Raw genomic sequence first — 25916 nt, 5'->3', positions numbered from 1 at the left:
TATTTAAATAGAACATTGTAGTTCTTCCAAGGAATAGCTATACTTCTTAGGAGTAGCAGGAACTTTTTTTTTTTTAAGAAAATGCAATAACTGGTCAAAATGTATTCACCTTTTTCAAAAAGCATGAAAAATGACAAATTTCACATGTGAAAGTTAAAGTTGACCTAAGGCAGTTTTAGATTGTCAGGGCTTCAAATTTTATTCATGGGATGTTTTTAGAGACATTTCGTGGTTTGTTCACTCCAGTTAATTCCAGGCAGTCTTCTGCATTTCTATCAGATGGACATTCTGGTACTTCACAACTTCTTCTTGTGCAAAATAATGAAAGTAGCTTGGGATGCAAATGAGATCTTTAAAAATGTAGATTACATTTTTAATGCAGATAAAGGTAAACAAATGCAATAGAACAAGCACAACTTTCTTGTAAATGGGCTTCCCTTGTGGCTCAGCTGATAAAGAATCAGCCTGCAATGTGGGAGACCTGGGTTCGATCCCTCGGTTGGGAAGATCCTCTGGAGAAGGGAAAGGCTACCCACTCTAGTATTCTGGCCTAGAGAATTCCACGGACTGTATCACAAAGAGTCGGAAACAATGGTGTCACAAAGCGTCGGACACAACTGAGCAACTTTCACTTTCAGTTCCTAATTATTGTTAATAAACTAACCACGTAAATGCCACAAATTAATGACTGGGTGTAGTGGCATTGAAGTAGTTGAAGAAATAGCATAGTTTTGAGTGGAGAGACCTTAGTGAAGACCGTGCACCTGTTGATTAACACCTGGATACCAGGTAGCTATGTTAGGCACAGAGCACCTACCTTTCCTGAATCTTGGCATTTAGCCTCAATCACGTCGGAGAGGCTTTGCAGCTCTGAAATTCAACTGTTCTTTCATCCCGCAGAATTTGCTGAGAAATAATTCGATGAAAAAGAAAACCAAAATAGGTTGTAAGAAGTTCAGAGTCTTTGTGATACCACTGTCTAATGTTTCAGAGATCTGTTGCATGACAGAGTTTTCATCTGTTGGCGGGTATAATCTTTTTCCCTATCAGGCTGGAGTATGATAAATTTGAATCATCACTCTTTGTCTTGTGAATTCAGGGCAATGTTGTAAATTTATTTGACAATTTAAATTTGTTAAAACACTGTACTTCCATTGTTTCATTTTTAATAGCAACCAAATACAAGAAATCTTTTTACAGTCTCTTCTGCTTCTAGAGCCATGGTTTTCTTTACCTTCTTGCCTAATCCTCTAGTTACTGTTCCCATTGGTTTTTATGGGGAAACCATAGAGCTCTGGTGCCTAGAATTGAAAATGAAGAACCAGTTTGACCCAAATCATTAATCATCATACAGTTATATAACTCAGCATTTTAAAAGCATCTTCATATGCTTGCATGCTGGTAATTTCACATGAAGTAACCAGATAATGTATTCTGAAATCTCCATGGGCATTTTCAAAAGATTCAGCACCCATACCTACATGTTATATTTTATGCAATAATGGCAGCTCTCTGGTAGAGGTGAAATTATGTTTAGCACAGTGTTTCCTATGAAATGAATATGGACATTATCTGAAGCTGTTTAAAAAATTTGCACAATCTGGACAGTCCACACAAACAGGTATTTCAGTGTGTGAAAAATGGATATGTGTGTCTGAATGTGTGTGTGTGTGTGTGTGTGTGTGTATGTAATTCTTTGACCTTCATCTTCCTCATTTTGTTTATCTAGCTTTTACATGAGCTTCTTGCTTTGGTCAGTTTTCAAAAGGAGTTAGCATTTGAAGATGAATTAGACACAGCATGGGGATGGGAGATGGATGTTTCATCTTCAAGGAAGATTACTATTTCTGAAAACTAGATGATCATTTTTTTTGCCTGTTCTCTTGGCCCTAGTTTTTAAGACTTACTAGCGCCTTGTCATGACTTTTAAAGAAGTTATATTTGTGGTACAACAAGGTGTAAGTTTGAAGTATTGATTTGATTGATGCATTGATTTGATACATTTATATTGCTGTGTGATTGCTCTGATTGTATTAGGTAACTAATACCTATGACATCACATAATTATTCTCTTGTTGGGAATGAGTAAGATTTAGTCTCAGCAGATTTAATGTTTATAGTACAGTTTTGTTGTCTCTCATCACTCTACTCTATATTAGGTCTCCAGGGCTTATTTATTGACCAATTGCAAATATATAGACCTTTAGACATCTCATTTTATGGTCTGGTTTTAAGAATTATAGATTGCACATATAAGAGCTATCACACAGTGTTTGTTTTTCCATGTCTGACTTATCTCACTTAGCATAATTTCCTCAAAGTCCATCCATGTTCTTGCAAATGGCACAATTTTCTTTTTTCCCATGGCTGAATAATATTCCTGTGTGTGTGTGTGTATTTATACACACATTCGTCTGTTGGTAGACTCTTCAGCTGTTACTATATCTTTAGAAACAGGATTGCACGTATCTCTTCTGTATCCTGTTTCATTTCTGTCTTATTAAAGTTTTTGTAATTTTATAACTGCTTCTGAGTTAAGAAAATGTCAGCTCTGCAATTCATATTACTTGGTATTATAAGAGAATATGTGAGATCTTGGTATCATACTAAGGTCTTCTTTGGCATTTAACCCCCCTCTTAGGAGTGAAAACAGCTTCATGTGAGGTTTAAATTATCCTAGAAAATCCAAGGATAAGGAATGATGTGTTTTGATCTGAGAAAAGTGAAACGTTCTATTGGTCTCTTCTCCACGCACATTCTGATAACTATTTCACAGCATCTGAAGGCGAGATCCATTCGGCCTTCGGCCTCCTGGCAGCCTCCAAGTTGTAACGTTGTGGTGAATTAAAGCTCTTAGTCCTTTCTGATGAAAATATTAGCAGTTTTGGAATTGAGACTAGTGGATCTATTCAGCTCTGAGGAGACCTGTCAGCAGTGGGCGATGGGACATTTCATCTGAGGCCTGTGACCCCAAGAGATGAGGATCCTGCAGTGATTTCTCTTCATTATGAACACACGCCAGCATTATTTAATGCAGTCAAGTTTCAAATGCTGGTTAAGGAACACAGTTAAGGTCTTGGTCTCAAAGGACTTTGATGTCCTCTGGAAGCCTGATTTTCCCCTAATATGCATGAACAGCTTGTGCAGTATAGCTCTTGGAAGATGAATATTTGTTCGTGTAGGTTACAATAGCTGACATACCCCGAGAGTTATGGGGATGTCAGGCAGAATATGTATTTTGATGGAAAAGAAGGACTAGTATGGGAAAATTAGCCTTAGAAATCCACAAATACCAAGCCAAGAATATTCCAGCCAATATGTCAGCTGGGTTTTACTAGAAATGACAGACAGATAACTTTTGCAGATTTTGGTAATAGAGAATTGTTTTTTAAAGTTCGGGAGAATGATGCCTTTATAAATTTTAAACCTTTTCCCCCTTCCATAGAAATTTCTCCTTTCCTTAGTTTCTAGAGTTTTCTGTTTAAAGAATGCATGAGGGACCTTTGTTCTATGGACTGTCCCTTATGAAATGTATGGTCTTCCCAGGTGGCTCAGTGGTAACAGAAAGATGTATTTGACCCGAGAGATGTGGCTTCAATTCCTGGGTTGGGAAGATCCCCAGGGAAGAGGGAACGGCAACCCATACCATTATGCTTGCCTGGGAAATCCTATGCGAGAAGCCTGGCGGGCTGCAGTCCATGGGGTCATAGAGTTGGACACCACTTAGTGACTGAACACTAGCATGAATAAATGTATACCAACTTTAGCGGACAATACTTTGGCAGTCTTTGGTAGCCCAGATTACTGAGATGGTTTGCTATTCATATTGTTTACTTGTGCAGCGAGAAAAGGTTCAATTTCTCATCAGGATTTACTACACCTGCAAATTCTTTGGCCATCTGTAGCCTGTCCTTAGACTAGCTTTGTTGCCTCTCCTTTGAGGCTGTAGAAGATCCATAGTCTGCCCTTCCTTCTGAAGGAGATCAGAGAATGGAGACACCCACTCCCCACAGTTGAGGGAAGGCAGAGCCTGAGGGTAAATCCATCCTGAGGGCTGGGCAGAGCACCTTGAGCTTGTGAGAGGGCAGTGAACTGGTTTTGATGTCTCAGTTTTTTAGTGGCTAACTTCACTGTGAGGAGAGACTTTGAAAAGAGAGCCTGAGGCAGGCTGAGGTAGCAGAACCATTCTGAGTGGCATCAGGGAAGGTGGGGAGTGGGGATAATTGAGGCAACAGAGATTTCAACTTTGCTGGTGGATTGTAGAACAGATCAGAATGAGTGCTAGAGGCGAGGATGTCAGCATGGAGTTGACAGAGTTTTCCATCTGGGTTGTTGCCAGCTTCACGCCGGGGGATGCTGTGCCAATTGTGGAAGCACATGTTTGTATAGATGTGATTAACCACTCAGAGACTTGGCACCAAAGTCCTTCCCTTTTAGAACAGCTACCGAGATGAGAAGTTGGCTACAATCTAAGTGGGGAATCACAATTGAATGCAACCTTGGGACTTTAAATATCTTGAAGCTGCTAGGAAGGAACTTAGAATGACAAGCATGATGAAGTCTTCTTTTCTTTGTTGAGTTTACATAATTTCCATAGATCCTGCTTTCCTTGAGATGGAGGCAGACAGGCACCATATACATGTGACTGTTGTTTCTGGGAGCACATGGCCTCATTTAGCATGAGCAACTGAGATACCCAGGCAGTCCTTAGACTAGCTTTGTTGTCCAGGCAGTGGGGGTGGTGTTGCGGGGGGAGCGGCGTAGGGAGGCAGGAGGCGGGATACCTGGAGCTGGAGGTATCTCTCTCTGCCTAGCCATCATGTTTTTGTCCCAGGGACAAGTTTCTGTCTGTGTTGCAGCTGCAACGTAAATAAGGTGCAGCATTCCTCCTTTTTTGAATTTGACCAGTGACTGTCCCTGTGTCCCCAAACCCACCTCTCACATCCTCTTTCATCAACCCTTTGGGTGGTCAGTGTCAACCTGGCTCGAATTGCTGTCAATTCTCATAACAAAATTCACATAATATCTCATCTCCAGTGCCAATCTGTAAGCACTATACATCTTTTTTTTTTAAATCCATCTGTTGTGATAAGGGCTCCATACGTATTTCTCAAATCATGCATGGTGTCATCCAAACTTGTGTGTTTTCTGCTGGATACATTAGTAATTGTGGAGGAAGCTATGATTGGATGTGTAGGGCTCAGCATGTGCAAGAAGACCTAAGCAGGTTTCAGGAGGGGTTGCTGTTGGACCACAGGTGGGATGGTCCAGAGAGTGGGTCGGGGTTACCCAGGACATAGGACCTGGAAACCAGGGAGGGAAGGCTGCCTGTCACTGTGGTGTCACTGTGGGCAGGATGGAGGGAGCAAAACCAGGCCAGGATGGGAAGGCTTTCAACTCTGTCCTGAGATCGGTAGGATCTGCTTGGTGAGAGGACTGATCACACACCTTTCTGTGCTTTCCAAAGGTCTGTCACATTGTGGAACCTTGTAGTGGGGTAGATTGGGTTTGGGGCATTTTCTTTCTTTCTTTTTTTTTTTTTTTGCATTTTCTTTTTTTAAATGGAGCTTCCCTGGGGGCTCAGCGGCAAAGAATCCACCTGCCAGCACAAGAGACCTGGGTTTGTTCCCTGGGTTGGAAAGATCTGAAGGAGGAGATGGCAACCCACTCTAGTATTCTTGCCTGAATATTCAACGGACAGAGGAGCCTGGTGGGCTACAGTCCATTGGTCACAGAGAGTCGAACATAACTGAGCACGCACGCTTGTACACACACAGTTCTTTTTTTAAAACTTTCCCAACTCTCTGACTCCTAATTCACACTTAACCACATGGTTTGTGGTCATTTTTAATTTAATTTTATCAGGCATAACCATGGCAAATTCTGTGTTCTCACTGTTCAGAGGGCCTCATAAATAAGGAAAAAACCAATGTATTTTAGCATCCTTTTAACACAGAAAATTATTGTATAATGGGTAATTTGTAAAATCTGTGCAAACTTCATTTCAAACTCATGCGAGATTACCGTATTGCCTGGATTTATTTTTGTAGTTCTAAGTAATGACTGTTTTATACCCATCCACGACGAGTTATTAAAAAATTGAATTTTGGTCCCATCTTTTTTCTGGGCTAGTACTGAAGTTCCTTCTTTTGTAGCTATAGAACATCAGAAACTCTCCTTTCCCCATGACATACAGACTTCAGCTTTCTGCAACTTCATATTCATGTCAGAGGGGGGTTTATCCTATGGAAAGAATAGGACATTTTTCTATAAAAATAAAAATGCTGTTCAGTGGGGGTTTCTTCTCTGCTACCCACACCCCTCTTCCCTGAAAAAAGTTTCTTTTAAGAAACTTTGTTGCTTAATCAGGGTTCCAGATGTTTGTATGTATTTATTTATTTCGATATTTATAGTGTTTGCTGTCAAGCCATTTGCCTCCCTGGGTGCATTCCAGAAATTTTAAAAACATACATGGCAAAGCCACAAAGATCAAAGACCTGTGTCTTAGGAACTCTTTGCAGCACTTTAGGCCTGTCCCTAAGAAGATTTCTGTGAGAGGAGCTGCAGAAGAACTCCTACTGTCCAGCTCACACTTTGAGGAATGTTCTGGGTGGGGACCAAGCACTTGGTGAAGAATCCATCCAGGGTGGGATTCTTCCTCTCTGTTCAGTGAGGGGCCTTTGCTTGAAACCTTCCTGCACGTAACATCTACCATCTCAGTGGGAAACAACAGGAGTTTTGTTAGTAACCATTACTGCCTTCGTGACTAATACCTCTGAGAGAGAAGGTGCCTTCGGGACTTGAGACCGGATAGAGAAGCAGACGAGCTTCCCAGGTGGTGCAAGTGGTAAAGAACCCACATCTCAATGCCTGGGTCGGGAAGATCCCCTGGAGGAGGTTATGGCAACCCACTCCAGTATTCTTGCCTGGAAATTCCCATGGACAGAGGAGCCTGATGGGCTACAGTCCATGGGGTTGCAAAGTATTGGACATGACTAAAGTGACTGACCACAGGACAGGGAAACTGCAGAGGTAGGAGTCGTAGAACTTTTCTTGTGCTTTGAGTAACAAAGTCTCAGACACTGAAGGCCTTCTTTGAAGTTCTTTCCTGAATGTTTTAAAGGATCATGGATTTAGCTTGTGGGGTTATCGATCAATAAATATTTTCTTGCTTAGGCTTCCTTACTGCTGATTTCTTCCGGGTGGTAGTTGAGGTGGAGAGATAGTGGGAGGATGAGTCAGGCAGTCCTGTGATGCGACAGCCTTGAAAAGAAACCTCTCGTACCTTCATACCTACTCTGAAGATGCAGCGATCACTACAGAGCAAACCAGGCAAGGTGTAAACTTGACTTTAAAACCAAACTCTGGGCTTTACCCATCTAACAGTCTGTGGTGATTTCCTCACTAACCCGGGAAGCTTCTGGCAATAGCAGCATGTGACTTGCCAAGCAGATAACGTGCTGGCAGGTTGGGCCTCACACCTCTTGCTCTTGAGCACTCCATGTGCCGTGCCTCCTTACCTTTTCAGGTGTTTGAGTCTGCCCTTCCTCTTTCTCTCCAGCATGTCCACCTCCCTTAGGTGAGAGAGTTGCAAGGAATTGCCTTCAAACATAGTAAGTTTAGCACAAATTGTGTAGAATTCTACATCTTCTACAGGTTGGCCTGTTTGGAGAGGAACCTTTTACCTTCACTTAAGAGGCTGGATCTCCTCTCAGAAATCCAGCCTTGTCAACAGTGACTTGAAGAATATAATTTGGCTTAGGTTCCGCACACTGCCAGTTCATGCTGAGTATGCCCCCAGTAACTGGCTGTCTGCTCAATCTAGTTACCCAGCCCTTTTGGTCTGTTTTCAATTTGAGACCTTTCCTGATAATAAAAGCCTTGTTGTTGTTTAGTCACTTCAGTCTTGTCCGACTCTTTGAGACCCCAAGGACTGTAGCCCACCAGGCTCCTATGGTTCTCCAAGCAAGAATACTGGAGCTGGTTGCCATTTCCTTCTCCAGGGAATCTTCCCAATCCAGGGATTGAACCTGCATCTCCTGCATTGGCAGGTGGATTCTTCACCTCCAGAGAAGCTTTAATAATAATAATAAACGCCTTCAGTTCAGTTCAGTTGCTGTTGCTGCCCCTTAAATATTTATAAAATCATTAGTTCACTTTTTCTATTTAACGAGTTTCACATTAAATTGTGTCTGAAAAGTCACAATTTACCAACATTTTATAAAATCCTTTGTTTCAGTTTTGCTAAATGTATTTTAAAGCCCATGTTGAAATTTAGCTATAGATGCTTTCCTACTTAGTGTTCTTTCACCCGTGGGAACTGGTGGTTTTATTTTTCAATAGAATTTTTATATTTTATATATGTGAGACCAGTAATGGCTTCAGACTGCTGTTTACTATTAGATCTCCACAATTGCACGCTGTGGGTATGGGTAGTTTTATGCCTAATGACAGAAAAGTAAAAATAACTGTCAAAATATTTTCTCTTTCTAATTGAATGCTAGCAACATCTTGATTTTTTTCAACAAGAGTTATGGGTATTATTAGAAGTTTATCTTAGAATGAGTTTGGAAGTTTACCTTCCTCTGCAATTTTCTGGAAGAGTTTGAGTAGGATATGTGTTAGTTCTTCTCTAAATTTTTGGTAGAATTCAGCTGTGACGCCGTCTGGTCATGGGCTTTTGTTTGTTGGGAGATTTCTGATTACAATTTCAATTTCCATGCTTGTGATGGGTCTGTTAAGATTTTCTATTTCTTCCTTGTTCACTTTGGGAAAGTTGTACTTTTCTAAGAATTTGTCCATTTCTTCCAAGTTGTCCATTTTATTTGCATATAGTTGCTGATAATAGTCTCTTATGATCCTTTGTATTTCTGTGTTGCCTGTTGTGATCTCTCCATTTTCATTTCTAATTTTGTTGATTTGATTTTTTTCCCCTTTGTTTCTTGATGAGTCTGGCTAATGGTTTGTCAATTTATCTTCTCAAAGAACCAGCTTTCGGTTTTGTTGATTTTTACTGTGGTCTCTTCTGTTTCTTTTGCATTTATTTCTGCCCTAATTTTTAAGATTTCTTCTGCTCACCCTGGGGTTCATAATTTCTTCCTTTTCAAGTTGCTTTAGGTATAGAGTTAGGTTATTTATTTGGCTTTTTTCTTGTTTCTTGAGATAAGCCTGTATTGCTATGAACCTTCTCCTAGCACTGCCTTTACAGTGTCCCATAGGTTTTGGGTTGTTGTGTTTTCATTTTCATTCGTTTCTCAGCAAACATTGTCCTCAATGGTGAAAAATTGAAAGCATTTCCCCTAAATCAGGAACAAGACAGGGTGCCCACTCTCACCACTACTATTCAACATAGTTTTGGAAGTTTTGGCCACAGCAATCAGAGCAGAAAAGGAAATAAAAGAAATCCAGATTGGAAAAGAAGAAGTAAAACTCTCATTCTTTGCAGATGACATGATCCTCCACATAGAAAACCCTGAAGACTCCACCATAAAATGCATATAGTAAAGTTTCAGGATATAAAATTAACACACAGAAATCCCTTGCATTCCTATACACTAACAGTGAGAAAACAGAAAGAGAAATTAAGGAAACAATTCCATTCACCATTGCAATGAAAAAGATAAAATACTTAGGAGTATATCTACCTAAAGAAACAAAAGAACTATATATAGAAAACTGTAAAACACTGATGAAAGAAATCAAAGAGGACACAAATAGATGGAGAAGTATACCGAGTTCATGGATCAGAAGAATCAATTTCGTGCAAATGAGTATATAACCCAAAGCAATCTATAGATTCAATACAATCCCCATCACGCTACCAACGTATTATTCAGAGAACTAGAACAAATAATTTCACAATTTGTATGGAAATACAAAAAACCTCGAATAGCCAAAGCAATCTTGAGAAAGAAGAGTGGAACTGGAGGAATCAACCTGTCTGACTCAGTCTCTACTACAAAGCCACAGTCATCAAGGCAGTATGGTACTAGCACAAAGACAGAAATATAGATCAATGGAACAAAATAGAAAGCCCAGAGATAAATCCATGAACCTATGGACACCTTATCTGTGACAAAGGAGGTAAGAATATACAATGGAGAAAAGACCATCTCTTTAACAAGTGGTGCCAGGAAAACTGGTCAACCACTTGTAAAAGAAAGAAACTAGAACACTTTCTAACATCATACACAGAAATAAACTCAAAATGGATGAAAGATCTAAAAGTAAGACCATTAAACTATTAAACTCCTAGAGGAAAACATAGGCAAAACATTCTCCGATATAAACCACAGCAGGATCCTCTATGACCCACCTCCCAAAATATTGGAAATAAAAGCAGAAATAAACAAATGGGACCTAATTAAAATTAAAAGCTTCTGCACAACAAAGGAAACTATAAGCAAGGTGAAAAGACAGCCTTCAGAATGGGAGAAAATAATAGCAAATGAAGCAATGGACAAAGAATTAATCTCAAAAATATACAAGTAACTCCTGCAGCTCAATTGCAGAAAACTAAAAGACCCAATCAAAAAGTGGGCCAAAGAACTAAACAGACATTTCTCCAAAGAACACATACAGATGGCGAACAGATGAAAAGATGCTCAACATCACTCATTATCAGAGAAATGCAAATCAAAACACAATGAGGTACCACTTCTCGCCAGTCAGAATGGCTGCTATCCAAAAGTCTACAAGCAATAAATGTTGGAGAGGGTGTGGAGAAAAGGGTACCCTCTTACACTGTTGGTGGGAATGCAAACTAGTACAGCCACTATGGAGAACAGTGTGGAGATTCCTTACAAAACTGGAAATAGAACTGCCATATGACCCAGCAATCCCCCTGCTGGGCATACACACTGAGGAAACCAGAATTGAAAGAGACATGTATACCCCAATGTTCATCACAGCACTGTTTATAATAGCCAGGACATGGAAGTAACCTAGATGCCCATCAGCAGATGAATGGATAAGGAAGCTGTGGTACATATACACAATGGAATATTACTCGGCCATTAAAAAGAATATATTTGAATCAGTTCTCACTAGGTGGATGAAACTGGAGCCTATTATACAGGGTGAAGTAAGCCAGAAAGAAAAACACCAATATAGTATACTAACGCATATATATGGAATTTAGAAAGATGGTAACGATAACCCTTTATGCGAGACAGCAAAAGAGACAGATGCATAGAACAGTCTTTTGGACTCTGTGGGAGAGGGCGAGGGCAGGATGATATGGGAGAATGGCATTGAAACATGTAAATTATCATATGTGAAACGAATCGCCAGTCCAGATTCAATGCATGAGACAGGGTGCTCAGGGCTGGTGGTACACTGTGATGACCCAGAGGGGATGGGATTGGGAGGCAGGTGGGAGGATGGTTCAGGATGGGAAACATATGAATACCCATGGCTGATTCATGTCAATGTATGGCAAAACCAATACAATATTGTATAGTAAAATAATAAATAAATTAATTAAAAAAAAAGTTTTATCTTATCCTGAATGATAAGAGTTCAGGGGAGAAACTTTGTGAAATTTTAATCCTTGCTCCTCATTTAATTTTCTTTGGTTCTGACATCATTGTTTGCTTTTACTTTGTCTAAGGGTCTGAGTTAAATGTCATGTGAGCACAATAGAAACCTTTTAAAATGGCGTCACGTTTAGACATCAGTGCTAAGTTCTACTGAGGCTTATTCAGAGGTTTTCAGTTTTTGCATAAGGGAAAAGACAATTCTGTTTGTGTGTGTGGTACCCAGAGTTTAGACACAAGCAGACCTGTATTCTAAAAGAGAGACCCAGCATCCTAGGAGTCTTCCCTGCGTGGCATTCTCTTATGCATTTGCAGCTTCCTTTTTGGTCCCTTCCTTCAACAGCCCTGAAACATTTTTTTCGAGGGTCCTTAATTTCTGCCCACCAAGCTTCAAGGCTCCTTTCCATGATTTAAATGGATCCCAGGTCATCCATCCTTTAGTGCAAGTTCTTAGATGCTAGCTTCTAGCATATTCTGTGGGATTTTTTCTTGTTTAACTTCAAGGCTCGGCCATCCTCGCCTCCCTTGATTTAATGATGCATCTTTTGTTATTCTTGTTGTTCAGTTTATAAGTCACCTCTGACTCTTTGCTACACTGTGGACTCTAGCACGCCAGGCTCCTCTGTCCTCTACCATCTCCCAGAGTTTGCTCAAATTCTTGTTCATTCAGTCAGTGATGCTATTAACCATCTCATCCTCTGCTGACCCCTTCTCCTTTTGCCTTCAGTCTTTCTCAGCATCAGGCTCTTTTCCAGTGAGTTGGCTCTTCACATCAGGTGGCCAGAGTATTGGAGCTTCAGTGATAGTCCTTCCAGGGAATATTCAGGATTGATTTCCTTTAGGATTGGCTGGTTTGATCTCCTTGCAGTCCAAGGATATATCTACCTTTGCTTTTAATTCCCGGAGAAACATGCCCTGGAAGGACAGGGAATGTACACACTCATTGTCATCTTCCATTTAGATCCACTTGAGATTTGTTTTGGTGTTTTCCCCCTTAGCCTTCTGTTCTCAGGTTTTATAACCTCCTTTACTTTGTTGAGTAAATCGTAGGAGGTGGTTTGGGATATCATGCCTCTGTGGCAGCAAGCCTGTGTCTCCTGCCCCAAACAGTTGGACAACAGGTCCCTGAAAAGAGGGTGCCCTGGTGGATTAAGTGCAAGTTTCTTTGTCACTAGTCTCCTCTTTTTAATCCAACACTTGAAAATTAGATCAAATGCAAACCATGTTTAGATTTATTTACAGTTTCATTGGGGTTTCCCTCATGGCTCAGAAGGTAAAGAACCTACCTGCAGTGCAGGGTTCAATCCCTGGGTTGGGAAGATCCTCTGGAGAAGGGAATGGCTGTACACTCTGGTATTCTTGTCTGGAGAATCCCACGGATAGAGGAGCCTGGTGGGCTATAGTCCACGGGATCGCAAAAGAGTCAGACATGATTGAGCGACTTAACACTGTCACTTTTAACAGTTTCGTTAAAAACCCCTTTTGATAGACTTGGTGTTAAGAAAGTCTCTTTAAGTAGTAAATTAATTTAGGTGGCAAGCACCCCACCTGAATGTTGTTATATGCTGACAGTTAAGATGAATGGGTATTATAATCTCAGTACATTTCTGCCCTATGATAGTCTGTTTGCAAGAGTCTACGAATGTGGTAATATTTCATCAGTTTGGGGTATAGAATAATAAGAAGAAAAATGGCATAGTTTCTTATTTGTATGTATAGGATGCCGATACCAAGCTAAAAATGCTGGCTGGCAGGTTACATGGCTAAATACACATAAAGAAAGATAAGAAGCCTGCAGACGTTTATTCTAGGCACAGGGGGGAAGACAGGGTCCAGTCCAGTAACCCTCAGCTGTGTTGGAGGGATATTCTCCATGGCGACCAAATATTTTTTAACCTTCAACTCACCATTTCCTTGAGGAATGTAGCATATTTTTAATGACCTTATTGATACGATGATTGGGTTACAATGTACTTTATTTAGTGCTGGAACGTTTCTTTCCTGTCAGCACTTTAATGCAAATAAATCTCCTTTTTGGCACCACTTTGATAGGCTGTAAAATTGCTTATATTTTGCAGGAAAATTTGTTTTCCTATGGTATGGTATGGTGTGTTTATATGCAGACATATTGGGACTTTCCCCCCTCACACCCCTATTATCTGTCGTAGTTTGCGTGAGAAATAAACACATGCAGGGCTGTTACTGTTGTGTCCTGTTAAAGCAACATAAAAAAAATGTGGTTTTTATGTCTGAGGGATCACAAAAATAGATTTAATAATTTAATTATGTCAAATTTTTAATGTTTTAATCACTTATTTTTTGCTAATGTGTTACAACTTTGCAGTTGTGTACTCAGTTATGTATTTTTTGAAATAATAAGCATACAGTATATCCTTAAGTTTCTTATGAAAAACTATGTCACATATATTTATCTTTGGTCAATTATCATAAATTCAGTCTGAGGTTCAGATAATATATATGTGTTTGTGTATATAAAATCTTTCAAAATAGTTTTTATGAGACTTTACTTCACCTTCTAATAATACTATCTAGTACATATTTTGTTATTAAATACTTAATTTTATTCAGTTTCAAAAATTGTCATTGAGGTGTCTTCTCTTTTGGTCCACGATCTCTCGGGTATGTGACCTAGGGTATGTGGTACATGGGCTTTGTTGTTGCATAGCATGTGGGATCTTCCTGGACCTGGGATTGAACCCATGTCCCCTGCATTGACAGGCAGATGCTTAACCACTGGACCACCAGGGAAGTCCCACTCGTTTTTAAAGCGTGATAAAACATTTAATAAAGCCGGCTTAAGAACTTCTCTCTAAAGAGGCAAGTAGAATTTTACAGCACTATAAAAGCCCTTTTCACCCCACTCTGTATTAATTATGAAGGGCAGAAATTATGCATTTAATAAATAGCTGCATTACTGAAACTACGGAATGTTTATAGTGCTAGTGTAGGCAAAACCCCCAGCAAACATGGAGCAATATCCGTTTCTTTGATATTTTCTCCATGGGAAGACAGGAACTTGCAGAAAGGTAGTAGACTCCACCTGAGAAACCCAGGGAAAAGTTGACCTTAAAATGACTCTCTGAGTTTAATGAGTGGTTGTGTTCTGAAGGGACAAGTAATTTAAAGGAAGCAAATTGATAAGGTAGGTGCAGGAAACCTCAAATATTTTTCCTGGACAGACAGTTATGTGGATCCAGGGTTTTTTGTTTGTTTGTTTGCTTTTATGGTGGGCAGTATGCTGCCAAGGGAGAAAAAAAAATCATAGCTTGCTTTTGCTTGCTGGAAGGTAGGGTCTCTTAGTCCTTCCCTTGCTTAGAGGGAACAAACAGCTCTTTTCCATTGGGAAGAAGGGAATTGCCTTGCCTTGGTACTGAGCACAGAACCCAAGGAGGACTCACAGATGCCCTGCTGCCCAGGAGCAGCCCAATATATCCGGAATCATGCAAGTTGAGTTGCCTGCTAAGTGAGGAAGGAAAGAATATCATGCACAGGCATTTGATGTCTTTTTATAGGAGAACAAAAGAGTTTCGATTCTTTCACTTGGAGTTCAGCCTGGCCATTGTGTGGCAGAGGAGGCTTAATGAATCATTGTTTAACTAAGATCCTGCCAAGTATTTGACCATTAAATAGCCTGTATGTGTATAGAGTTCTTCTCTGACAGACTCTTATTTGACTGTGATTAATTGGCATTGAATTGGTATTTAATTACCTCCCCAGAAATCTAAGAAGAGTTTGTGTTCTGATTCAGTTATTTGATGTATAAACCTGCCTGGCGCTGGGGAAGTCAGCTCTATCCTTGCTGTGTACCTGTTTCAGTGCTGACGGGCCAACCTCTGGTTGCTCAAAGCCAAGGGACAGTCTCAAAGTATCAAAACGCCATGTGGATTGGGATTTCAGTTTTTCTTTTAATGTGCAAAAGTTTTAGGAATCAAAATACAGCCTATAAAGGTTTTCTTTTATGTTGAAGTTCTTTTTAAGATATTCATCGGGCTGTGTTAAATGTTTTATGCAAATATACCAGCTTCCTCACTGCATAATGTATTACTGTGTACGTACACGTGAGATGTCCAAGGGGAGAGATCCCACCCGCTGGACACACCAACGATGAAAGGACTCTTTGCGACCCCATGGACTGCAGCTTTCCAGGCTCCTTTGTCCATGGGGATTCAATGCTGAAGTGGGACGCCTTGGCCTCCTCCATGGATCGAACCCAGGTCTCCCTTGTTGCAAGCAGATTTTTTACCATTTGAACTACCAGGGAAGTCTGATGAAGAGACACTAGGGGCCGATTCTGGTTCAGGTGTCACTGTCATTAGAGAATAGATGATAGCGGAACTAGCAGGGAATGACCATTCTGGGGAATAGAGTTCCAAATATAAGGGGGGCAGGTGCAAGCCAGGTCACAAGAATGAAGAGGGGTATTAAAAAATAGTTTTTTCCTGGAAACCAGCACCTAAGATTATTATTATTTTTTTTTTAAGTCATTACAGGGATTAGCTGCCACAGAAGAATTCAAGGTGAATGAGGATGGAGGGAAAGATACCGGTTTTAGAAACTAGATGTTGTATGTGGAGAGGGTGGCAGCTGGACTGGAAGAAGGGCTTGTGGGATATTTGAATAGCCCACAATTTAATGTGAGAAATGTTTGACCAAGAGGGAATGTGTCTCCTATGCTCCCTCCCACCTCCTTTTCTTTTTTGGCCTCTAAACAACTTGCAGAATCTTAGTTCCCTGAGTAAGGATTGAACCTGTGCCCTTGGCTGTGAAAGCCTAGAGTTCTAACCAGTAGACCTCCAGAGAATTCCCATCCAAAAACTTTTTATAACTGACAGTACACTATGTAGAACTTCGATCAGTGTTTCCACTTCTTATTGCTTTTATCTAATTTTCAAAGGAAGGAATACAGTAGGGAAAATGATTTTTCCCTTCGCCTTCTTTTTTAAAAAGAAAATTAGGGTTAGGGAAGTGCAATCAATTTACGATGTTGTATTAGTTTTAGGTGGACAGCAAAGTGATTCAGTTATTCATATGTACATATCAATTGTTTTCCAGATTCTTTTCCATTACAGGTTATTACAGGATATCAAATGTAGTTCCCTCTGCTATACAGTACTTCTTTGTTGTTTATTTTCTATATAGTATGTATCTGTCCCAAACTCCTAGTCTATCCCTTTTCCCCCTTCCCTATGGTAACAATAAGGTTATCTTCTATGTCTGTGGGTTTACTTTTTTTATAAATAAGTTTATTTGTATAATTTTTTAAATTCCCTTGTTTTTAATGGTGTTCTCCATTTGTGTGTTTCATTTTCCTGCCCAGCAAAGGCCCATGCTCTCACACTTAATACAACCCAACCACATTTGTTGGCGGTTCCCAGAAATTAAAATGATGCGCTGGAGATGTTGATCCTACTCCAGCTCACCTTCAGTCACTTTACATGTGGTGGGTTGTGGGAGGAACCATTGTCTTCAAGTTTAGTCACGTTCTCACACCAAATGTTTTGCTGTCCCATTTCTGAGCATTACAAGTTCTTGTTCGCATATTAGAGAGGGAAGGGTTGATTTTTGCATTCCGAATGGCAACTTCCTGATACTTGGATTTGCAGAAATGGGATGTCCCTGCTTAGATGACTTTATTAACAGATCTTTTGACCTCTGTTTCTGTGGGTACACGTTTCCCAGGCAAGACTGCTCCGTGTTTTAACTCCACAGTTCTCATTCTTCGGGAAGTATGAGATGAAGACTGTGCATTTTGTCCTGAAACATGGTCAAGGTGCAGTGTGCCAGGATAAAAGACCTTGGAGGCAAAGTGGTGTGTTTCTGTGATTGGAGGAGTCCTGTGATGCATGGTGTCCCGTGCCCTCAGAATTGACATTTCTTAATTCTCAACGCCCCCCCTGTGGCTACCCCACTTCCTGGTTTATGTATGTATGTATGTATGTATGTGAAAGTTGCTCAGTCGTGTCTGACTCTGCTACCACATGGACTATAGCCCGCCAAGCTCCTCTATCCGTTGGTTTTTCCAGGCAAGAATACTAGAGTGGGTTGTCATTTCCTCCCAAGGGGATCTTCCCGACCCCGGGATCAAACCCGGGTCTCCTGCATTGCAAGCAAACTCTATACCACCTAAGCCACCGGGGAAGCCCGGTTCATGGTTTAAGAATCCCCAGAAATCATGAAAGCTGTAGGTATTTTCCAGTGGGTATGCTCCATTGTTTTTATCAGACTCAGTGTTTCAGAGCCATTGTATTTTTACTGCTTGTTACTGTCCGCTAGTGTGTCCAGTCCTGACCTTCTATGAGGCGTGAGCCAGACTCCTCACATGACATGTGCACAAGATCCAGGGGTAAAGGAACTAGCCTGATTCAGCTTCCTGACCTCTTTTCTCCCCACTGTGCTTAGGCAATGTAAAAAACATTTTACACCTACTCACTGTAGAAAAACATTTCTGGCGACTACAACAGGTGGTTTCCTAGGGCAATATGTGAGGTGTGTCGACTCCTTCAAGGTCAGTCCCCTGCCACAGTTAACCATTAGGCTATGGGACTTGCCCTATGTCACAGGATAGCATGAGGCTTGGAGAGGGTTCTCCTGCCCTGAATTTTCTTAACCAGTTATGCTTTTCTTAGACTGTCTGGTTCATTTATTCTTTCACGCGTTTACTCACTTCTTAATCCATTCATTGAATCTTCAGTAACTTGTACAATTTAATTTAGAGGTGGAGATATTAACCATTAATTATGGTTAGCCAGGAGAGAATTCCGAGGAACTCGTCTGTTTTAATGTTCAGCAGTCAGTGGAGCGCGTATTAGCCAGCCAGAAGGGGCTGGGCTGTCAGAGGCCAATTTGGCCTTCACCATTCATACTAACTTAACACCAGCCTTGTCTGTAATTTTATTGACTCATTCTTTTTTTTTTTTTTCCAATTTACTTATTTTTAACTGGAGGATAATTGCTTTACAATGTTGTGTTCATTTCCACTATACATCAACATAAATCAGCTATAGGTTCATTCTTATTAGTAGATACTTAATAGAGTTTTTAGATGTGTCTGCTAAAATAGCTCTATCTTGTAGATGTGATAACATGAATTTTCTCAGTCTCTGTAATCCTGGATGCAAGTCTTGACCTGTTTTATAGCCGAATGTCAGTGAGTTAATTTCCTCCTGCCTCTAAGCCTAAACTGCCTCTTCTGTAAAATGGGGACAACATCGCTGTCAAGAGTTTTGATCAGATGATTCATCCGTGGTTTTTGGCACTTTTCAGTGCTCATGTGGTGGTGGTGGTGTTCTAGAAACCAAACAGGGGTGACCACAAGGCACGACCTCAAGGGAAAAATGCCGCCCAAGCTCTCCTGTTGTACCACAGGCACGCTGATGAGTCTGTGCAGGGTTTGTCTGTGAGAACAGTGGCCGAGGCAGAATTGGTCCTCAGCCGCCTCCTGGGAGCTGGGTCACTCGACTGGGTCACTCCTGTAAGTTGGTCCTTCATCCTTTCTGCACCCAGCCTTCTCAGGACTTCCTTCTTACAACCACGAGACACTTCCTTCCCACAAAAGAGAAGTCGGGCCTCTTTCTGACTGAAGGGAATTTTTTAGCGGAGGCCCCCTAACACTGGGCTCACCCTCCACTCCCGTTCACACTCAGCTCTCTCCTATCTCAGCACTCCTGAGGGCGTGCCCTTTCCATCAAAGAGGCAAATATTTGCCCTGCTTTTGCCCTTTCTCACCCTTCAGTCCGCACACATGTCATTCTTCCCACCTGGACAAACTCCACTCTCCATCAGTCCATCCCCTCCCCTCCTCCCAAGCGCTCAGGCTGTGTCTCCTCCTTGAAGAGTTGTTGGCCTAAGCCTGCAGTTCACCTGCTCTGGTGTCACCCGCTGCAGCTGTGACTCCCTCATCGCCGCCTCTCCTCTGCTTGCTCCCGCTGTCCCACGTCCCTGTAACTGCTGAGTCCCCTCCTGTGTGTCCCGCGAGCCTGCACAGCATCAGATGACAGAGTGCCCCCACGGACACCAAACAAAAGGCTGGGTCAAGTTTTTAAATCCAAATAGCAAATTCTCTTGTTTCCAGATTCTGCCTACGTTAAAAAGTTGTGTTTTTCCAATGAAGAAGTCATAAAATGTAAACTATGTCTTTAACTTTTTTTTTTTTTGGATGTGTATATTCCTGAGTTTGGCATTGCTACTTTGAAAAATTTTAAAAATGACTAGGTGGGCCACAAAACGGGTAAGGATGTGTGGGAAAATTGCCCATCTGATGTTAGTGGTCCTAAGGCAGAACTGATGGAGAGCCCATCGAAGTGTGGCCTGGGAAAGTGTAGGAAGGGCAGCTTGGAGGAACTGTAGACCCCAGCACTCCTGAATCAGAGTCTGCATTTTACCAAGCGGGCCCTCCTGCAGCACCTGGTGGACTTTGCCAGGTGACATGGTGTCTCACTTTGGTGGTTGGGCACCTGTTAACTCACCCGGCGTTGTGAGCCCACCAGCATGAGCCCATTTAATCCTGAGACTCGCCTTCTAAAGCAGGCATTCATAGAGGCTCAGAAAAGTGGTTATTGGGGCCTACAGAGGTATCATGAAAAGACAGTTTCTGGGTCTGTATTTCCTAAGGGTGAGATAGGAAAGTTGAGGCCCAGCCTGTGTAGGGTCTGGCCTGGCCAAGCGCAGTAGCCTCCAGCTCCTGGTGTGGGCACACCTGCGCTTCTGGTGAGCCAGGCGCCTTGAGGAGGACAGCGGAGCAGGCTGATTCTGGCAGTGGAAACCCGGCTCCGGCTCATTAAGCATCCAGCTGTGGCTGGTGTGAAGGGCCTCTGGAGAAAGTCACCTGTGACCGAGGTCAGAAAGTGCAGATGAGGTAGCCCTCATCTACAGGCTGGCTTCCTGGATCCTTATTACAAAAGAAATTCAGGGGAATAGAGAAACGCACTTCTCTCAAGCTACTATCCCAGAATAAATTCTGAGTGCGGGTGCGCATGCATACCTCTGTGCATTGTGTGTGAGTGTGCAAGTGCATATATGTGTGTGCATGCATCCCTCTGTGTATTATTTCAATTTCTTTGACTGTAATCATTAAAAAGACCAAAATTTAGTTCTCTCATCTTCCAGTCCTGCAGCCTTTAGGATATCCTGTTTGGGTGGATTCTGAGAAGGGAAATAGAAGTAATGATAAAAAGTGAATTAGTCACCAAGTAATATTTCTGTTTTCTGCCTCCATCCCTCTGGTCTTCTTAGATGCGATAGCATGAGCTGTGTGTTTGTCACATCTGGTATACCTCTGAAAGTAACAGCTTATGACTCCAGTAGTAAATGCTCAGCTTGAAATAGAAAGAACCCAAATTTTCCAAAATGTGAGGTGCTTTTTGCACCATCCTGGAGGCTAAAAAATTGAGGACAGGTTGTAATTAATTAAAAAAAAAAAAAGTATCACTTAGCAAAATTAATTCTGGTAGCATAGTTAGTGTAACAATTAGGATTATTAGTTTATGTATTTTGTAATTTACCAAGATAGCACTTGATTCCTTAAATAGTATGAACAGAAAAGGAGGGAATACTCTACAATCCTCCAGCTCTTCCTGATATTCTCTTTTGGTAATATCGTATTTTTTTTCTTCATCACTGACACTGCCTTATTTCATGTGAATCCCTAATCTATTAAATACATATGCATTTAAAATGCTATTTTGATTTGTCCATGAATTGTTTCTCTTAAAGGGCTTGCCTGGGGAAATAAGTAATTTCTTGTGTCCTGTTCTTGCAGGAAGAATTTTAAATCGTTTCTCCAAAGACATTGGGCATATGGATGACTTGCTGCCCCTGACATTTCTTGATTTCATCCAGGTAATGTTTAACAGTCCTGTTAAGAGTTCTCCCAGGGAAGAGCAGAGTACCTTTTTCTCAAGGCGTTTTCTCAGGGGCTGAGGGTGGGTATTTTAGCCTGGTGATGTGTCCTGTTATCTTAAATAAATGCCATGTTTGTGAGAGAAAGGTGCGGCTGTGACTGGGAGACTAAGTAAGTTAACATGAGTAACACCTGGGGCAGGAGTGGCTGGCTACACAGTCACGTCAAGGTTGGTCTGAAGCAGCGACATGCAGGGTAAGTGGTTCTCCCTCTGCCTTCCAGGTTTCTGGCGTGGATTCCCTTTACTGTGTGTGCATTTCATAATGTAGAAATAATCATCTCTCATGGAAAGATAGCCTAGATTAAGTAAATTATGCATTGTATTACCACAAAGGACAAATATTTACTGCACCTTTTTTATTTTTTTTATAAAGCCAGGTGTGGTTACTTACAAAGAAAAGATTAGTAATAATAAGGTGAAAATAATACTTTAACAAGGACAATAGAGAGCAGTTATGGAAGATACAAAGCCTTTAAAAGCAAGTACCTTTAAGCCAAAGTCATCTCAGAAAATGTCTTTTTTCGTTTGTGTGGGCAGCCTTTCTTTTAACATGTTGATTGCTGTATCTTAAGGTGTCTTTTTTTTTAAAAAAAAAAAAAAAAAAAAATCCTGTAATCCCACAGAAATACTTCTCTCCAGCCTTTGTTTTGTCTGTCAGCTTGGAGGTTCTAAAGAATGATATTAGGTCATCTCAGTTCCCATCTGCTTATTCAGTACGGTTGCTCATTGGGATTTTTTTCCCTGTTGTTTTTTCCCTGTCTACTTTTCACTTATTCAGGCTACAGGGACCTTGTCAAGTGTTTATTTTGCATTTATCAAATATATAGCATTTATCAAAAGTTGAATATTTTCTAAAATCCTGCTAATAATTCCTGGGTTTAAACCCTTTTCACTTTCTCTTTGTGCCAGTTAACATGATCCCATGTTAAGGCCAGGAAGGAAAGAAATGTTGTGGTGAGGATGTGCAATTATGGCTTGGTGCTGTTGCTCCCAACTCCCCAGTTTTATTTCCTTGTTCAAATGCTCTCTAAGTCAAAACTTAGGCTCTTTTCAGGAGCCACGGTTATAAAAGGAGTCCAAAGTACCTTAATTTGGAAAGTTAGCTATGTCAGAAAAATCAGTACTTGATCTGAAATTATTCGAGGCATTCCTGTAAGTCACAAACAAAGTGTCAGTGAATATCTGGCTGTAAAGGTGCAACCTTTGGGAGAAAGCGTCCACTGTCAACCAATGTGAAGTAGTCTGTGATTTAGAGGCAAAGTAGTTTTTACTGCAAAGGTGTCTGATTCTGCTCCCCACCCCGCCACCACTGCTTTTGCAAACTTATAGGTTTGAGTCCTACCGGGCTACATAATTTATCCTCAGAAGCAATTTTTTTACCAAAAGAGTCCCGTGTTATGAGAGTGATGGTTAATTTTGTGGAAGGTTCTGTGCCTTTTCTACTGCTAGCCAGGCCAAGGTTGGGTTTCCAGAGCCGATTGGCCCACTGTGTGCTTCGCAGATGGTTAGTTAGTCCTCATAATGATAATTCACCACATATATTTGTATGACTTACAAAGGAACAGGGATAGATGCTACCTGCTTTCAGTGTCCAACATTCTCAGTGTGAGGAGAAAATTCTAGTCTCACCGTTCTTTGTTTTAACCTGAGAGACAAGGGTCTCACTTAATCTTGATGGAACATACCATTGTTAAATACTACTAGTCCCAATTAGCTGATTTCTTGATTCTAACAGCAATGGTAAATCTCTGTATTATTGTCTCCAAGAAAGGAGTTTTTGTATAAAAGATGACTCAGTTATCAATTATGATAAAGATCTGTTGTCACTTGTTTTGTTTGCAGGTGTCTTTAATAAGGCTTCCATAATCCCTTCAGGAAGAAATATTTTCTCCTTTTAAAAATAGTATTAGCTAAATATAAAAGCCCTGATCCCTGCCATTGTTGTTGATTCTTTGAGGGACATTTCCCAACATTCATTGTTTAAATGGTTGTCAGGAGGAATCAAGTGAAACTTAATAAACAATGCGGTAACTGGTTCATCGTACTTTGTGTGCCGAAGCCTTTCTCCAGAGGATTTGCATTCGATGAGTGGGCTTTTGACGAGGTATCACTGAGATCATTTTGAAGTATTTGGGCCTTGTTGCTGTATTAGCAAGAGAAGACTTTTATTAAAGCCAGAAAAATGAAGTTAACCTGACTCAACGAAAGGCCAACAAAAATAAAAATGTAAATTGATTTTTTTTTTTTTTTTTAAGTTGAGTAGGACTCTGTAATGATGAAAAGAACTCCGTGGTGTGATCTGGGACTCTTAATGGAATCATGTAAACTTAAAATAAACACTATTATGGTAAGCACATAGAATGAAAACTAATTTTCCAAATCAAATACATTATATTCAATTCATTTTCCCCAATCAACCAAATGTTTAAAACCTGTTAGTTATAACAGCAATCTTCTGGAAATTAATTAGAAGCCTATTAGCTCTGCTAGCTGAGCCGAATGAAGAGGGTTGCTTGTTACATTTCTAAATAGGCTCCTGAATTAAAGCAAAGGAAGGTCAAAATGACAATCAGTTTGACTCACCTTATGACTTTTCTTAAGAAGTTGATGTGTTTTTTTTTTTTTTTTTTAAGGAATTGTTTAATTTTTTGAATGGACATTTTATCCACTTTGACTTATCCTCAGTATTATCTCAGTGACCAGTAACATCTTCTCAAGTGCATGGGAGTCTGAAATGGAAGGTCTCTTGTCTGACCCATCAGCTTGTCTAAAGAGTTTTGTCATCCCCTTTCTTAACTGAGATTGAAAATTTCCTGTCTGCCTTTGATTTTAATGTCCTTAGCAAAACCTGCTGCCGACCTCAGGAGAAGTTGGGTTTTAATACCTCTCATCGGATTCTTAGGGTAAGGATCTTAGTGACTAGCAGCTGCTCCTGTGCTCAGAGAATCTCACACAACGCCAGTCCTCTTAAACCCATCAGCTGAGTTTAGAAAGGTTTGGGAATTTCCATATCAAGACATTAACCTTGGTTTTATCTTGTGGTCCTTCCTGATCTACATGTCATCTCTGATGCTTGAGCCAGAAAGAACTTGGCAGGATGCATAGCAAGAAATAGAATGCAAATCAAAATTCAAAGCTAAGATATCTTTCCACTTTTGAAATATTCAAACCAACACTGACATGTTTAACATTTGTTTCTTACTGATAAGCATGCGATAATACCTTACAGGAGAATTAAAATCAAATAGATATATAAATAATGTAATTACACTTATCCATGGGAACTTTTTAATCCAGAGCGTGTGTGTTTCATCACTTTTTCTGTAAGACAGTGACAGTTTTGTTGGTCTTGTAAGTAAGAGTTCAGAGAATGGACCATTGGGTTGTAGTATAATTGGGTCTGCTGCTGGTGAATTGGGGAAAGGAGACTGAGAACAGAATCCTCATCATGGGTTAGGAAAGGTAATTCTCCAGTGAGGAAGTCAGAAGTCAGATTTTATCATTCATTTCACTAACTTAGCCACTAACTAAGTGGCTAAGATGAGAAAATGCTAAAGTGTGAACCAGTTTGCTGGGCAGATAGAAACTATTTCCTTAACTTTGTCCCTTGGACTTCAACACATGATTTGAATTTGTGTGAATTGATGGGTTTTGGTTTATTTTTTGCTTCATTTTTAGTTTTAGTGAGTGATCCATATCCATGCTGATGAGTGACGCAGCTCATTTTAAAACGAGTGTGCTTCACAACTGTCTGGCATTCCCATGAGAATTCCAGAGGAACCGTGGGGTAATGTGTGGGATTTGGGAACCTGAGTTGACACAGGTATGAAACAAGAGTGAATGAACAGAAACCAATTTTTGGCTGCCAAGGCCTTCTGGAAGGGAAGGCCAGAAGTGAGGGAAGTTTTTGGATGTATCATAGGAAATAAATAATTTATATAAAATGACAGCAGTCTGTAGGTTACCTCAGGGTTGCCGTGGGCTTATCAGATAAGTTAGCCAATGGCTGGCAGCACGAATCTGGTTTATCAAGGTGTTGTTGAAACTCGTTTGTTTGTTTGCTTTTTCAAAAATCATAACAGCTTTGAGTACTAACAGTATTTTTAAAAACCAAGTCATTTATCAAGCCAGAACTTTGTGTTCTTCCCTCATTAAAACTAAATATCTCACATGTGAGAGAATTTAACATTGGAGGAATTCTTTGACTTTCAAAATATACTGAATTTGAATAAATTCAAACAAAATACTTGTCCATTAAAATTCACATTTCTAGTGTATGACCGATATTTTTAATGGCACAACGTAAATACAAGCAACATAAATATAGCCACTCATTTTCTTAACAGTGATTAATTTAATTAATTAATTAATAATGGTACATACATAATATTTACAATGTTTCTATATTATTTAATTTTAAATTTTAATTTTATTTAGGATTAAATAATTCTTAGTGATT

The 25916-nt window shown here is 40.4% G+C and overlaps 1 protein-coding gene across 3 annotated transcripts in view; it reads left to right on the top strand.

Moving 5' to 3' along the window:
• The window catches only part of LOC133049557 (ATP-binding cassette sub-family C member 4), a 178685-nt gene that overhangs the window by 104438 nt on the left and 48331 nt on the right, over window positions 1-25916 (top strand). For all 3 annotated transcript variants that reach the window (XM_061133650.1, XM_061133649.1, XM_061133651.1), the window contains one exon: window positions 21316-21395. In XM_061133650.1, the coding sequence (XP_060989633.1) occupies window positions 21316-21395 (80 nt within the window). The remainder of the gene's footprint in view (window positions 1-21315; window positions 21396-25916) is intronic.

This window comes from Dama dama, chromosome 30 (genome assembly GCF_033118175.1).
Source record: "Dama dama isolate Ldn47 chromosome 30, ASM3311817v1, whole genome shotgun sequence".
Lineage (NCBI taxonomy): Eukaryota > Metazoa > Chordata > Mammalia > Artiodactyla > Cervidae > Dama > Dama dama.
Note: the sequence above shows the minus strand (reverse complement) of the source record. Positions and strands in the feature narration are given on the sequence as shown.